A 16,770-nucleotide genomic window follows, 5' to 3' on the forward strand; every position below is an offset into this window, starting at 1 on the left:
GTGCATATGCCTGTCTTTAAGAAACCTTTTTTGGGTTTTGTATTGTCGAAGGCTTTCACGGCCGGAGAACGATGGTTGTTGGGGGTTTTCTGGGCTGTATTGCCGTGGTCTTGGCATTGTAGTTCCTGACGTTTCACCAGCAGCTGTGGCTGGCATCTTCAGAGGTGTAGCACCAAAAGACAGAGAATCTCTGTCTTTTGGTGCTACACCTCTGAAGATGCCAGCCACAGCTGCTGGTGAAACGTCAGGAACTACAATGCCAAGACCACGGCAATACAGCCCGGAAAACCCCCAACAACCATCTTTTTTGGGTTGTCTGGAAAACGCCTATGAAGTCAGATATTTATCTCATTGCAAATCTGTTCTCTTATTGTAAAAGAGATTCTCTGAAGAACTGCTTTCTTTAAATACATTCCTGCTTCCAGAGTGGACAGGAAATCTCTACTTAATGTAAATGTGTGAGTTTTTCTTCTTAGTTCCATTTTTCACTCTTAACTCACTTCATTGTTGGCTTGCTTCAACTTGATGTCCCATTTGCCACACTTGACAGCTAGTGTGACAGGACATTCTGTGCTGTATCATGACGCAGAGGAGCTGGCTGCATTTCCCAGCCTTCAGTGTGCGCTGAATGATTGTGACCATCACAAACAACTCATCAGTGCTTTGGCTCTCCAGCGCCACATTATTAACGATTTTCCCAAAGTGAACTGATTATTTTACCATAACTTACTTTTCTTCTTACTTTGGACACACTGTTGCACCACACTGCCAGCAAAGTCATTCTGTAGATTAATGTACAGGAAGATATACCATTCATTAATGCAGCAGTGTCATATTCAGGAATCCAGAAAACAAGAAAGCCAATGATCATTTTTGAAGGGAGCTGATCTTCACTAGAGTGCATGATTAGAATTTTTTTCTTTATTTAATGGTGAAATTAAGAGATCTTCCCAATGCCAATACAGCAAAGCAGGGTCAGTTCATAATAATAAGGGAGAGTAGTTGGAGGAAGTATTGGGAAAGGTTAGGCAGGTGTGGCAATTTAAGAACAAGAGTACCTTTTGATACAAAGTCCCCAAATTCTCATTCCCTACATGAATTAGCAGCTAAAGAAGAGTCCTGCTTTTTTAAAACTATTAAATCTCGTTGTTATTGGCTGGCTTAGACTCTTAACAGGGCTTTTTTCTGGGAAAAGAAGTGGTGGAACTCAGTGGGTTGCCCTTGGAGAAAATGATCACATGGCTGGTGGATCCGCCCCCTGATCTCCAGACAGAGGGGAGTTTAGATTGCCCTCCATGCTACGGTGCGGAGGGAAATCTAAAATCCCCTCTGTCTGGAGATCAGGGGGCGGATCCACCAGCCATGTGACCATTTTCAAGAGGTTCCGGAACTCCGTTCCAGCTGAAAAAAAGCCCTGGACTCTAATAGCCATGAACTAATGTTAGAATCCTTTAACCTTAGAATCATTTCATTATTAGCACTTGTAAACTCTGATTCCTATTCTCAAACACTCAGTTTCATGACCTCTAAAAGTCAGTAAGCAGAAGACAACCAGGTGATCAGAGTTAGCAGTGTCTAGTGATGTTTCAGAAATTTGAATCACTTACCTACCAACTTTGCTTGTCATTCGCAGATTCTCCATTTTATCGTGTTTTTAAACAGGGTTGGTCTTACCCTTTAATTTACTGGAGACGTTCCTGGTGAGATGCTGCCCCGGAGGGCCACTGGTGCTGTGCTAGCAACATAGGGGTTACTTTGTATATTGTTCAGGAGAGCAGTCTTTGGACAATTCCAGCTTATTATTTCTGCACTACTAATATATTTCACACTGAACCAGGAAGACCAAGCAGTCCAACAACTTGTACATCTTGACAGGAATTCTTTGTAAACGTATCCTATTTTGTAATGATGTTCTTGGCTATTCTAAAGTGATTACTCTGTGGAGATTATTCTGAAATTACAGTCTCTATAGTGTAAGGCTTTTCCATTGTGCCCTTAGTCATTTCTTTCTCTATGCAACTCCATTTGTTGTCCTTTCCAAATGTCAAGCCTGGAAGAAGAGTTTTGGGGAACTCAAAACTGTGCTCATTGCCAGATGAAAGTTTAGTTATGGCATAAAAGGTATGACACTGCTGTTGCTTTTGGATTCTTTGCACCTGTTACACTTTGTATTTCTTCTTCTAAAATGATCTTGATACTTCAGTTCATAGCTATTATTATTTTTATTTTGTGCTGACTTTTCAAGGTGTTGCCATAGATGCAGATTAATACTCTGCGAATACAGTATTTTCATTCAGACATTTTTGCTGAATAGGCAGATAAGTCCCAAACTTGTACTCTGTTTAAGCTGGGAGGTGGCTTGTCTCCAGAGGCTGCAAGTACAGTCTATACAATTACATTCCATGCTTCTGAGATAATGATCAAGGACTGCCAGTGGAAACATTTCCTAGCTGCAGCAGCTATCCAGCCCATGCAATGAAAACAACCCTAAAAGATCAGTTTATGCTTTTAAGGCATTGCCTACAATTTAAATACTGAAAATAGTTTATAATAATGAAGTTAAGTTAATTGTGGAGTTAATTTTTATTATATCTTGTTCTTATGAATTTTTGTGTTGAAAAAGTATACAGTGAATGAAGGTGTGTTTTTAATGTACTGAATCTAGCCCTCTTGCACAGATTCTTAGGGCATAACTACATTTTATGTTTACCTCACATCCTCCTCATGTCTGTGCAATCAGGTGTGTGCTTCAAGAATTTAATTCCTAGATACACATAAGGTGATTTGGATCGGGACGGCAGTGTGCAGGGAGAGGGGGCTTAAGCCCTCCCCTGCACCACTTTCTGGACCGGAAACTGCCATGGGCACACTATTTGCCCCAGTGGGGAAACCACACGTACTGTAAGTTTCTGCAGAGATGCAAATAGAGGTTCCTTGGGGCCATTTCAGGTTGAGGAAAGAGCGCCAAGGTGAAGGAGACTTCATCCTCTCCCAGGACCTGCATGCTGTGATCCTGCTTGGAATGAGACCCATGTGTGCCTGGAAATTTCCAACATGGAATTTGCAGCAAATGTCTGATTGTGCAAGCATTATAAAGTTAGGTATGTTATAGTTTAAGTGACACCCCTTGCCCCATTGTCTTGTGCTTTATGTGTACATTAGGTACACTTGCTGAAAGCTCTGGGTACTTATTCTATAACATCCTAAGCAGAGTCAACAGGCTTACAAGGATGTAACTCTGCTTAGGATTGCACTGATAGTGTACAAATACGTTGATGCTAACTCCCATTATAATTGGCACATGTGCACAACCTGATTTGTATCCTCAAACACACACAAATACTTCCTGTGGCAGAAACAGTTGTCAGAAATGTGGCATTCTGCAGGAAACCTGTAAAGTATGGACTTGTACAGTAAAATACCTGTACCTTTAAACACCAGCATGCCTCGCACTTTCCCCCCCATCTTTGAATCCCTGATGACTGGGATCCTTTTCATGAACATTTAGAGACATGTTTATGTTGACTGACCTTTATGGGTTTTCTGCAAGGAACACTAGGGAACCCATGATTATAATGCACAATAAGTCAAGAGGGTATGCCAATTTTTCTTGGGGAAATGGGATGGCAGGGAGAGGGCAACTCCCCAGCAACCACACTATGGCACATTCAGATTGGGACATTCCATCGCTGTTTTTTGAGCTGAGCTCCCCAACGTGATTTATGGTTTGGCCCTTTGTGCAGGCCAGTTCTTTACCACAGCAGTTTCAGCTTCTGTTCCTCTGCCTCCATTTTAAATAGACAAGACTCAGGCAGCAAATAATCTGCTAAACGTGAAAGAAGCTGCCACTGTGGAATCATCAGCCTGTCCCCATGGTATCCCCTTCCCTCAGGCTTCTCCACCTGCAGGACACAAACAGTTCTGTGGCTCCCACTGTGAGGGGATGAAAGGATCAAACCTCCCAGATTGTAAAAACAATAAAAAGTCCAGGTAAAAATAAACCTTTTGACCTGGTGCCTAAAAGAGATGCCAGGTGAGCCTCAAGGGAGCGGGCAATCACAGGCAAGCTGCCGTCACTGAAAAAAAGCTTGTTGTTGCTGATGGCCACTTTCTGTACATCTGCAGGTAGGAGCACAGAGAGCAGGGCTTGTGAAGAGGAGAGAGAGCAGATGGGCACACAGAGCAGGCCTTGAAAAAACTTGGGCTGCTAGGGTGGTCGGTTGAATTTTTCTTTTAAGAGAAACTATTTTGGTGCAATGTGCACTGTCTTCTATCTTCTTGTATCACTTTTACTTTAAAAATCCGTTGTGAAAAAGTGCCTCTGTGCATTATTGTGTTTGCCCAAACTGCAATATAAAAAAGAAAAAACTGACCAATGAGAATTGTATATCATACATTTAAGTAGAAAACGTCCTTGGTAAGCAGTGTTAATATACCCCCATCAGATCATACTATCTCTTTAACTTGTATTCTGTAACTGAGGTTATAATGTCTGGATGAGCACTTCAGAACAGACTCTATGGATCAGGTGTGGTACAGATTCAGTACTGACTTGTGTTTAAGCACACAGTGCAGATTTAGTGGCAAGCCATTTATGTTCATGTATCAATCTGGCTGACTCACATATTCATACAAGCACCATTCATTCAAAAGAATTAGCATAGTCCAGTAGATAGAGAGTTGGACTTCAATTTTGAAAAGCTAAGCTGAAATCCTATTAACTGTGGCTTTACTTTGTCCTTTTAGGCTTAAGTTGTATTTCTGTGCTAATTTCCCCATTTTTAAAAAAGGGAATGATAGTGATAGTGGGTATTTTCAGGAAAAACGAAAGAAACAAAGTATAACTCTATTTCCCTCCTTCTGGGGCATCTGGTTGGCTACTTCTGAACACAGGGTGTTGGACTAACTGTGATTCTTAGTCTGATTCACTAGAACAATTCTTGTGATATCATGTTGTGCGAGATTTTTCAGTGATATGTTGGGGGGAGATTCAGGCAGGGGAAAAGCATTTGGTGTCCATACATTGCCTTTAATATGCATTTTGGGCATGAATTTGACAGTTTAAAAGCATGAACTTCTTCCAGATTTAATTAACACTTCTATGTTCATAAAAGTATTTGGTCTTTTGGAAAGCTGAGCAAGGCAATCTTCAAAATTATAGAATTCCAAATGTTTCAGATTTTGCATGCCTGTTAGCAGGGTCTTCCTTTGCATCTTTTTAAATTGACCTTCAGGCTTCTCAAATATGAGGATATCTATGAGTGACCTCATTTCTTTATACATATGGGGAACATCCATCTAAGATTTTTTTTATAAATGGCATTAACATTTGTCTCATCTGTCAAAGATGAGATAACAATAAATGATACTGCAAGTGAGCTGTAATAGTCATGTGAAAACAGGTCAATCCCATTCCTTTTACAGCGGGAGAGACTGATTCAGCAAGTTGTCTGGTTCTCCTTAAAGTAGTTGCATTTTTGTTTTTTGTTTTTTTAAAAGCACTGAATACAGAACTGTAGAGACAGTCTTGTGAAAGTTTTACATTAAAAAAGAAGCACTGTCGTTCATAGCCAAAATCTACTCCCAAGTATTTCCAGCTGTAGCTAGAAGAAGGATGAGTCACACTGGAAACTAAGGAGGTTTTCTACAAGCATTTCACTTGGTTCACATGATTTTTTAAAAAACATTCCTGTTTTTCTTTTTTTAAAAAAAATCACAAAGGAGATTCACCCAAGGAAAATCCGTACGAGGATGTGGAGCTAAAAGGCCGTCATGCAGGCCGAAAATCCCAGCAATTGTCTGAGAGTTCCCTAGATTCTTTGCACAGGATGTGGACTCCGCAGGACAGGAAGTACACAACACCTCCCCAGGTAATGCAGCATGTCTTAGCATGCAAGGCTGTGTTCAGAATGTATACTAAAATGCAAATTCTTTCGTTTCCTTACTCTCATAAAAGCGTCAGGCACAGGAGCTAGAAAGCTAGACAGCTAGAAAAGTTAAACCGGAAAGAAATTAAGTCCTGTTTAAATACGTGCATTAAACATCTACAATTCACACTCTGATTTGTGTTTTTTTTCCTGTAAATGTCCTTTGTTCCTAAAATTTTGTTGTGACATTATTTGATGTAATGTATCAGTATTCTTTAAAACTCTGCTGGGAACTTACTGAATCAGTTACCATTCTTTAGGAGAGGGTAGAGCAACCTTGTAAGTTTCTTCCTTCTGTTTCTATTAAATGCAGGGTTCTCAAATATTTACTTTTCTTATGGTGCTATAAATGGCAGAAAGTAAATATAAAATAGGTCATTTGCTAAGAAAATGTATGACACAGCATGATTTTCATTAGCTAGCTGATTTATGTTTTATCTTCCAAATTCATTTTGCTATTTATATGTCAATTTCCTTTGTTTTAAATATGTTTATGTGGAAATGTCCTACTGGTTTTAGTGTAACTTTATGCTAGGCAAAAATGAGAGGGACTATTATCCAAATCAGTGAATTGGATAAAAGGATGTAAAGGTATGAATTTGCAGGGGGGTGGGTGGGTAATAGAAATTTTATTTAAAAAGAAAGAATGTAACAATAGAAAGTGCATAAAAGAAACTTATACAACACTACATTTGGAATTAATTTGAAACTTATAGAAACTTATACAAACAGTACATTTGAAATTAATTTTGAAACTTATACAAGCACTATGTTTGAAATTAGATTAAACTAATAGTAAGATACGGTCAGTATTTATAACAAAGCTTAATTATGTAATAGCTAAGGTATGAAATATTTTTGACATATTAATGTAGCTTAAAAATCTTGAAATATGAGGAATGTAAATTTTGCTTTGAATTATTATTCATTTGTGTATTGTGCTTACTTGTGTTTTTTAAAAAGGATTATTCAAGTTTTGTTTACAGGACATCTGAAAAAAAACCCTGAACTTGAATAGATATCTCTTAGGAACCTGGATTATTTTAGATAAAGGACATTTTGTGTGGGGGGTGGGGGTGGGGGGAGGTGGTACCAGAAATCCATTAAGCTCTTTCCAGTTTGGGAATCTAGGCTCTATATTTGGTCAGAGGCAAGCAATAATTGAAAGTGGATGAAATAAACCATCACAAAAGGCAATATTTTTATTTCACATAAAGTGATAAGGCTTTAGGCACAGGTCCCTTTTGCATAGTCTTGTTTTCTATGCAGCCAAATGTATTTTATCGTAAAGTTTTCACATACCTCCTATCTGGAAATTGTATGCTGTTAGTTTACAAATGATTAATATATAATATACAATATACAATGAACGCAAAAGCAATATGATTATTTAAAAAATATAAAATAAACAAAAGAAAAGTTGCAAAGAAAGAAAGACCAACCAGGGCAGCTGAAAATCATAGCTATCAGTGAATTGCAAATTCTTTCTTAAATAGCACACATAGTTTTCTTACTTAAAGCTAGTCAGTCTGGCTTCCATAGGTAAGGAATTCTTTCAGGAAGTTACCGCTGCTGACAAGGCCCTGTTCCTACTTATTGCTTGCCTGTCCTCAGATAGTGGGAACACTTGGGGCAGACTCTTATTCCAAAATCTTAAAGCACACAAGATTGCATTTGTTTCATGCAGTCCCTTTAGCTTTCCCAAGGCAGCATCTTTATTGGAAGGATATTGTATTTTCTGTAACTGATTGCTCAAAATACAATTTTTGTGCATGGGAAAATGCAGTGTTTCCTCCTTTGCAAACTTAACAGGTTGCTTTCACATAGGGACACTATTTCGGATTGCCAGTAGGGGTGTGCACCCGAGAAATTGTTGGGTTTCCCACTTCGGGTTTACCCAAAGAGGGGAAAAGGTTCAGGAAAAGCCCTGAAATCCAAAGCGACATGCTGCTTCAGATTTGGGTTTCCAAGTTGCTTCGGTATTCTCCGGAAAGATTTGGAGCATGCTGAAGTGATGGGGGAGGGGGAGGCCCACCCCTACCCTTAAACCCCCACCCCCACCCGACTTACCTTGTCAAATTGAAGGCTGGAGCAGCCCATTGTTGCACTGGCTAGCTGGCCAGCGGGGAAGGCCTTCCCTGCTGCTGTCGCTGCACAGTTGCAGCCAGCAGAGAGAGCCTTGAGCATTGCAGCCAGTGCGGCTTGCCGGCAGAGAGGGCCACCGCCACCACTGGAGGCCAGCAGGCAGGAGAGAGGCTGCTTCCTCCAGCGGTAAGTAGGGGTGGGGAGAAGTGGAGGTGGGGGTGGTGGGGTAAGGGTTGGGTAAATTTAAAGGGCCCTGCCACTTGTGAAAGGGCCCTTTAAACTTAATCCCTGGAGGCCCCGAAGCTTCCCGAAGCATTACAAATGCTTTGGAAAGCTTTGCTTTGGGATTTCTGAATTGGAAATCCCGAAGCTTTCCAGATCGGGCCTGATTTGGGTATTTTACCCGAATTGGATTCCTGAAGCGCACACCCCTAGTTGCCAGCCAATGTCTGGCTCAAGGCATGAAAGTGGAGGGCAGAGACATGGGGAGGGGGGATGCCATAGTTTACCATAGAGTTTACCATATGGGTTTCCATAGAGGTTTTGCTCACTTCCAGAGCGGCATGATGTCACTTTCAGGTTTGCCTTGGAAATGTCAATGCAGCGGTGACTTTTTTAGTACTTCCCCCCTGCTGGTGTGCTGAATGACAGCAGGGGACAGGGGCAGCCACTTGGAGACTGGCAGCACTAATACTACTGCACTGCTCAGTTATTTCTTTTCCATAATAATAATAATAATAATAATAATAATAATAATAATAATAATAATAATAATAATAATAATTTACATTTCTAACCCGCCCTTCCCACAAGCGGGCTCAGGGCGAGGTACAGCAGTTATAAAAATACAATACAAATATTAAAAACAATTCATAAAACAACAGTTCATCATAAAATCAACAAACAGATAATAACTGTCCCAAGATGGGGTCAATTCCAGATTCCTGCCCATCAGCATACAGGGGGAGGGAAGCGGACAGGTAATGTACTGCAACCCATATGTGGGTCAACTAACGAATGGGCACTACATAGCCCCGTGCTGTACCCGTACGTTGGGCAGCCAGCCGGTGGACACTGTATAACCTCACACTTAGTGGGAGGCTGGTGGGAGGCTCAGTGAGGATCTCATCATCTGCAAGACAAATTAAATCTGTGGTTCCACGTGATATTTAATACAGTGTGATATCCCTCATATAAAGATAAAAGAAGCAGAAAGGTTTATTCATGCATACCTAGGATGCAGAATCAAACTACTTTTCCAGAAAAGTTATAGAGGTCCTGAGATAACAATAATAACAACTGACATCAGAACATGCTTCCACTCACAATTCTCTTACAGTAGCATTTCTCACTCAGATGATGTCAAGGGAGCCCTTGTGTCATGTAAGGACAGAAGGTGGGCCCCTCTCGTGCTCATCCTGTTAATGCAAAAACAGTGCCCTCTCGGTTTTTCTAGTAATGGGAATGAGGACTCTTCACCTCAGAGAAAGGGGATAGAACGGTGTCTACTTTTTGACCCAGTGGGCAGCAGAAGCTAGGCTTTATTTCTGGGATTTCTGGACATGAGGCAGTGAGGCCCTCCCCAACTTTTACACCTACATTTGGGGATTGGGATGTAGCATTCCAGCTCATTTTAATGACTTCAGTGGATTTGTAAGTTTTTGAAATCATTATGATATCCTGTCATAATTAAAGCAGTTTTGCCATTGAGACATAAGGCAGATAGGCAGCTATTGTGGTTCAACAAAAAGTCTGTATATTCAGCATTGATTGGGAGGCTTGAAAAAGCCACAATTTCCTTTTAAAATGCATCTGTCTTTGTCAGTCATCGTGACCAAGATATACATGCATTAGCAGCAACTTGGTATTCTCTTCGAATCATGTGCAGTGTGGAAAGGATAATGAATGGTGATTTAATTTCAGAATATAGTTGCCTGGGCACAGTTGGAATCTCAGGGAGCATTATTGGCGGGTGGGGTGGGAACAGGTGTGCAGGCATGATGACAGAGTGCTGTGTCATTTCCTGCGAAAACTAAAGGTGATATCATGACATTGGAGGGGCTCTCTAGGATTCACAAAAAACTCCATGGTTAAACGTGACATCATGAAATTACTTCAGGGTTCCCACAGAAGTGAGATTGTGCATGGGCATGCTGCTAGTGCCTCCCCGCCCCCATTTGCAGCCATTTTTTCCCCACAGGCCTTTGAGGTGCTAGTGAACAATAGAGCAGATTACCAGAAGGTCTCCTGTAATGGGAAGCCTATTTCAGGGAGAAAAATTACTTTAAACAGTTTGGGAGGATGTTGGCCTTTGCTGTTGAAAAAAGGATACTGTAGGCAGTTATTCACAACCTTTTCATAGTACTATGGTACTACACTGTGAAGTTTGAGTGCCAACTCTGATCTCTGTCTGTGTGTTTGCTTAAGGGGTAGCTTCTGTGCTGTAACCAAAGTTTGTTTCAAATAGAGATGGCTTCAGGGAGCCTTATTTGGAGCATTTCTTGGACCTTGGAGCATTTCTGGGACCTGGGTTGGAACTTCGCCTCTAAGTACCATTTATCTTGTTTGTTTCCCACTTCTTGGGCTCATCTCTCCTTTGATCCAAATAATTTGGCCTTCCTGCCTGTAGGCTTCTTTCTGTGCAACAGAGTGTGTTGTTCCTAGACATTCCTACCCTGTATATTGTTGCTGGGCATTGCATTTAATTCTACATCCTCTTTCTCACTTGAGTTCTCCCTGTACTCCAGTCCCACCAATCTTTTTCCTTACAGTCGTGTACTTTCTGCAGCCTCTTGGCTGTGTTGCATGACATATTGTTTAGAAAGGCCCCTGACATTCAGCTATAGTTTATCAAGGGACAGAGGGGTTGCTGGGAGAAGAGAAGATCTGCTTTTGCCAACTCCTTCTGTTTGTGGGAGCTTGGATCCAACCCATTGGTGGCAGGGAAGGGGACTTTTTGAAACTTCAGCTGGTTACGATACTGTAACACTTCTATCCAATTTAGAGCTAACTACCTGGATATATAGAATTCATAAAGACATTTTTATCTTTACAAGAGGCTAACTTTCCCAGCCCTACTGAGCTTTAGATATAATGCTCTTAATTTAATTTCATTATGTAAAATCTTATATACTAATAGCCAAGTGGCCCCAATCTGTGGATATTTAAACCCACGGACTGAGGTTACTTGGGGAAAAAACAGGTTTCAGAAACCTTAAGCAATTCTCCAGGGTTACAAAAAAATCTGACCCCCCCAATTAACTGGGGGGGTTTAAATCCCCTCAAAACACCTGATGTCTGCGCATGCACCCTGGGTACAGAAACAGTGAAATATCTGAAGCCTGGATGACAAGCTCACCAGCTGCTCAAGGCCTGAATAACCAGCTGACCCAAGCCTGAGCGAGATGTTAGCGAGATACCTGAGGCCTGTGTGAGTTGGTGAGCCACCAGAGGTCTGGGTCAGGAGGTGATGAGTTGACTACATGCACAGTAGTTGTTGGAGGCCTAGGTATGGTAAACTACCCAAGGAATGGGTGATGAAGTGATGGGCTGACCCAAGCTCAGTGGAGGGGGTGGCAATCCACTCTGATGCCCAGGCAAAAAGACAGCAAACCACCCCAGGCCCTGCCGTGGAGGCGACAAGTCACTCTGAGGCCAGGGGCAACAATAGCAAGCCACCCTGAGCCTGGCTTTGGTCAGCTTGCTAACTCAAGCCTGAGCTTAGTGACAGCAAGCCACCCAAGGCCTGGGCAATGATGTAGCAAGCTGCCAGAGGCCTATACAAGGAGGTGATGAGCTGCTCTGCAGCCAAGTGCAGCAATTGTAAGTCAGCGAGCTCGGCAGCAGCAGCGGCAGTGAGGAGGTGCAAGCTAACCAAAAACAGAGCCGGGAGCAATAAGGTGTATGGGTGTGGGAACCTGGTGAGGATATTTGGAAGAAGGCGGGGGGTGAAGGAGAAACTGAGGAGCATCTTAGGAGGAAGGGAAAAAAGAAGAGCTACTTGGGAGGGGGTGGTTGAATAATTGGGTGTTTGGAAGGGAGGAATCGCCCCCATGATTTTCATGGGCCCCAACTTGTATGTGCTAATGATAATTTCTATAGGGCATCTCTATATAGAGTTTTATCAGAGAGCTAATGCACTAATTCAAGTGATCACATCCCCACAAATTAGAAGTATCCTTTTATAAACTCTGATAATCTCTTAATAGTCCAAATAGCAGACATTCTCTTCAAATCTGCCAAGTTTTGCTAGGTACCATAGCAGTTCCTTGCTAAAATTACCAGTGTTCTGTTTCTAGTAGACTTTGTTGTACATTCAGTTCATCAGGAGAGGCACTGCTATATGCTTGCCCATAGATGGAGGTGCATTAAGTGGTTACATGGGCTTTTCTGGTGGTTGTACCAAACCATGGTCCCAGAGTAGAATAATAAATATCTTAAATAAATATAAATAAATAGTAATAATTATGGAGATTCTTAGCAAAAAGACTATGTATTGTTATAGCATATAAGTAAAACAGAAGGGATGAAATATTATCCTGAAGGAGTCAGTTGTAAGGGGTTATAATTCAAAGGCAGAGAACATCCTTTGCAAGTCTTGGGTCCAATTCGTGACATCTGCAGTTAAAGATCTCAGACAACAATTGAATGAGACATCTGTTTGAGACTGCCAACTGAAGTAGGGAGTGCTGGGCTAGAGGGACCAGTGCCCTAAGCTGCTAAAAGGCAGTACCTTATAATGGCAGAATGCAGTCATTAACGGAAAGACAATTGCAGGCCAGTGCCAAAAGGTGGAGGGGGGTTGGGGGGCAAGGCGACAAAAGTACACAAGATGACCATGATAGAGTTAAAGGAGGCCACAACTTTATTGATTTACAGCTTGTGGAGCATTGGCGCTGCATAGGGCACAGATCCGAACATTGGCTGACCCACCTGCCAGCCAATGACCCCCATGCCCCCTCAGACCCTTGTTGAGAGGGGGAAGCCATGGGATGACAGTTAGTGGGATACCACGTGGGGGTACACCCCTGTGTGGATCCCCTGCCACCTGGGAGTGAGGTGGACCTGACAGCCCCTGAGCTGGGCATGCGCTTGCAATGCCATACTCCCCAGACCCCTTAAGGAGATCCCCATAATAGGGAAACTGAGCTCATGGGCCCTGTTTCCCCCCAAATGGATCAGTGCCCAATGACCAAACACCTGCTCCATTCCAAAGTTGTGATAAAAGGGAGGGCTGTGTAGGATGCTGACCATGAGCCAAGTGCCGAGGGGCAGGGCCTGCTTCTCCTTACAAGGACCAGCAGTGGACCTGAGAGGAAACTGCACCTCCCAGGTCCACAGCCCTCTCCCCTGCCTCTCGCTGCCCAGGCCAGTCTGAATTTGAATCTGGGTGGTGCGAGTTGCCCTGCCAAGGGCACAGGGAGCCTCCCACCACCCTTCAACATGGTGGCTGCCTTGCACCCTGCTCCCTCTTGTGTGGCCTGCAACTGAGTCCTCCAGTTAAGTCTGGAGGCCAGCATTTCTGTTTAACAAGCTCTTCTTATTTGGCATCATCTGAAGCTGTTCTGTTAATTTTACTGAAGTTCACTCAGGCCTTGACACAGCTTGCTTTTGCTGGCTCAGTGCTATAATTGGAGCTGTTAACTTTGTTTTCTTTCATTTTACAGCTACCTTCAAAGCCCAGCAGCCAATCTCTAAGAATTGGGAACTGGTCAGAAAGGAAAAGCCATCGCCTACCACGACTGCCCAAGAGACACAGCCATGATGACATGTTGCTGCTGGCCCAGCTTAGCATACCCTCCTCTCCCTCCAGCCTGAACGAAGACAGCCTGAGTACAACAAGTGAACTTCTGTCCACACGCAGGGCCAGGAGGGTCCCAAAGGTAAGGGTCCCTGCTGTGGTCTTGCAACTATGAATCAGTCCTAAAGGTTTGGTTTTGCTTTTGTTGTGGGTAATAAAGAATAATCTGGATTTAGCTGAGTAGAAATTAAGGTAAATGAGAGTCCTGTCATGTAGTCTGTTTCACAGGGCCCGAGTAGAGAAAGAACATTTCTTCTCTGTCCTCCCGACAGTGCCCTCAGCTGCAACACATTCATATTCAGAATCAGAAAGCAATAAAAATCCATCTGAATTGTTCCTACCAAGGGACAGAGATCAACTCATGCATTTAAAATGTCCATGAAGCAATCCTAAGCGTTACTAAAACAATAATTAGAGCAAATTACGCAAACTTGCATACATTTATGTAATACTACAATTTTATTTTATTGCTCTATTTTACCTGCTAAACTTGGGATTTGGGGAGCAAGGATTTGGCTTGTAAAGATGCAGGAACTGCAGGAAATTATATTACTTTAAAAGAGCTGGACTATACTAGTAGTTTAGTACAAAGAGAAGTGCTTACTTGAAATAAACTTCTTTTGCCTTGCCTGTACCAGCAAACAGTGCAATCCTAAGCCCATGGACTTAGACTGGAGTAACTCTGCATAGGATTGCTCTGAGAGTGTCGGTAGAAAAGCACCAAGCCACACTCACAATGTTTGGAGACAGGCTTTGGCACTGGATAAGACTACTGTTGCATGAATCAGGGCTTTGCTTTGAAGAGCCACTTTGCATGGAAGACAAATGTGTGCATTTTTTAAAATGTTGTTTTTATTCATTTTTTTACAAGCCTTGTAAAAGTTATGGGGAAATATGTCCTTCAAAAAGAACAAAAAATCAAACTTCCCTCCTCTGTCACTCATCATCATAAATCAAATAAAATCGTGTTAGAAGCAAAGAGAATTTTTGTTAATAACAAAAAGGAAGGAATATATTCATTCAGTGTCTCCAGCATAAATTCAGTACTCTTCAAACAACAAATACAATCAAGCAATAGATGTTCTTTTTCCTATCTCTCTTCTCCCCTTATCTTGTTATTTTCAGTGGATATACTATCTGAGGATTTTAAAAGGATAGATAAAGGTGATGTGCAGTATTCTGAGTCACTCTAGTAAGTCAGCAATGTATCCTATCCGTGTGGTTTGGTTTCACCGGAATTTTCTCAATGTTTGTTTAAAAGGGGCCATAATAATTCCAGAAAACTGTCTTATTTTTGTCGGTCATGTATGGTCTCCATTAATACCACTTTCCACATTTCTGTGTACCATTGAGAAAGGAATAGGTTCTGTTTTGAAGTGATGCTTAACCTGGCTGCTACTAAAAACAAATGCTTGCTTTTAAAAATGTGTATTTGGCACAGTGTGCTGACAATTGCTGGCTTCCTGGCATGTGTACATGCTAGAGTACATGTCTTTCAAATGATGCATTTGACTCTTCATGGAGGTACATCCTTTTCTCACACTGATCAAGCTTAAGAGTTAGTGCGTACATTATTATGAGGATTGGATGTACTCATTCTATCTGACCCATGGGGTTCTCATTGTCTCCCCCTCATCCATATCCATATGGTCAATGGGAACATATTCTTGCTATCTACATAGGGAACAGCCATGCATCTGTGTGTATATATCTGTGTGTGGGTGGTTGGCAGGAGAATCTATTTGCCTTTCTAGGGACACATTCTGTGTTATGTCACACAGTTTTCATATTAAAAGATTAAAGCACTAATATACGTAGAACTGGTTAGTACACTCAGCTATCATGAGTCTTCTGTAGGCATAATGTGGGAGCACAAATGTATATGTTCTCTCCCTATATCTACAGTATACCATGTGGGTCCCTGTATGTGTTCCTTCCATCTGAAAAAAGGTACAGATTGCTTGGAACATCCATGCATATGGCTATATCTCCGGTAGCATAGGTGAAGACGGAGTATGTGAGTTTGATGCTTCTACATCATACCTATGGAATGGTAGCTTTAGGCAAATTGCCAAAAGGAAAATTTCTCTGAGCTCTTCTCTGATTGTTTAATCATATGTTTTTCCTTAAGCTGTGTAAATCAGACTCTTGTCTGGCACTTCACTAGCTGAATTATGATGTAGAATAGTTGACTTGTTACTATTTATAATCTGCAGTATACATTGTAGGTTTATTTTCCCCCTCCTTTATTTTGTTTGAAATTGTGGCTCCAAAGGAAATTGCCATTGATCACAGGCTGTGTAGTTCAGATATCTGTGTCATTATAGATTTGAAACAAAACAATTCAGACTGGCCTGGGCAGCGAGAGGCAGGGGAGAGGGCTGTGGACCTGGGAGGTGCAGTTTCCTCTCAGGTCCACTGCTGGTCCTTGTAAGGATGTAAATTTAAGTTTTTATGGGTCAGTAAAAAGTTTCAATAAAATATATGATTGGTTTGATATTATTACTACACCAGGTGAGAAGAAAGAATCAATGTACTAATTTATAACAAGAAAAGGTGGCATTTTCCCTGTACATTTTATTAAGGTATGTTTAAAAACCTGTTTTGGGGACAAAAGAAACTTAGTGAAGACGATTTGGGGGCAGAAAAAGAGCCAGAGGGAGGAAAGAGTAAAGAATTCTCTCATTTTCTATGCTAGTCTTATCCTTCAAATGCAGCTTGGCTGCTATGATTCAGTAAAAACAAAAACCATCCCTAAAGTGTCACAGAACTGTGCAGAATGTGTAGTTCCTGTAGCGTTTCCCAACTTGATATCTGTCATGTTACTCTCTCACATGGTACATATGCACAGCCCAGGTGGATCACCTAGCAGTCTGCACAGCAACTAGAGGGCAAGTGAGTAACATTACACACAAAGTTGTACTTTTCCTTGCTGCCCTTACTACCCACTAAAGCATT

At 41.8% G+C, this 16,770-nt stretch overlaps 1 protein-coding gene across 4 annotated transcripts in view; it reads left to right on the forward strand.

Annotated features, from left to right (window-relative positions):
* The window catches only part of DENND2B (DENN domain containing 2B), a 233,650-nt gene that overhangs the window by 154,395 nt on the left and 62,485 nt on the right, over nt 1-16,770 (forward strand). For all 4 annotated transcript variants that reach the window (XM_054970816.1, XM_054970815.1, XM_054970817.1 and 1 more), the window contains 2 exons: nt 5,722-5,870; nt 13,679-13,894. In XM_054970816.1, the coding sequence (XP_054826791.1) occupies nt 5,722-5,870; nt 13,679-13,894 (365 nt within the window). The remainder of the gene's footprint in view (nt 1-5,721; nt 5,871-13,678; nt 13,895-16,770) is intronic.

This window comes from Eublepharis macularius, chromosome 2 (assembly GCF_028583425.1).
Source record: "Eublepharis macularius isolate TG4126 chromosome 2, MPM_Emac_v1.0, whole genome shotgun sequence".
Lineage (NCBI taxonomy): Eukaryota > Metazoa > Chordata > Lepidosauria > Squamata > Eublepharidae > Eublepharis > Eublepharis macularius.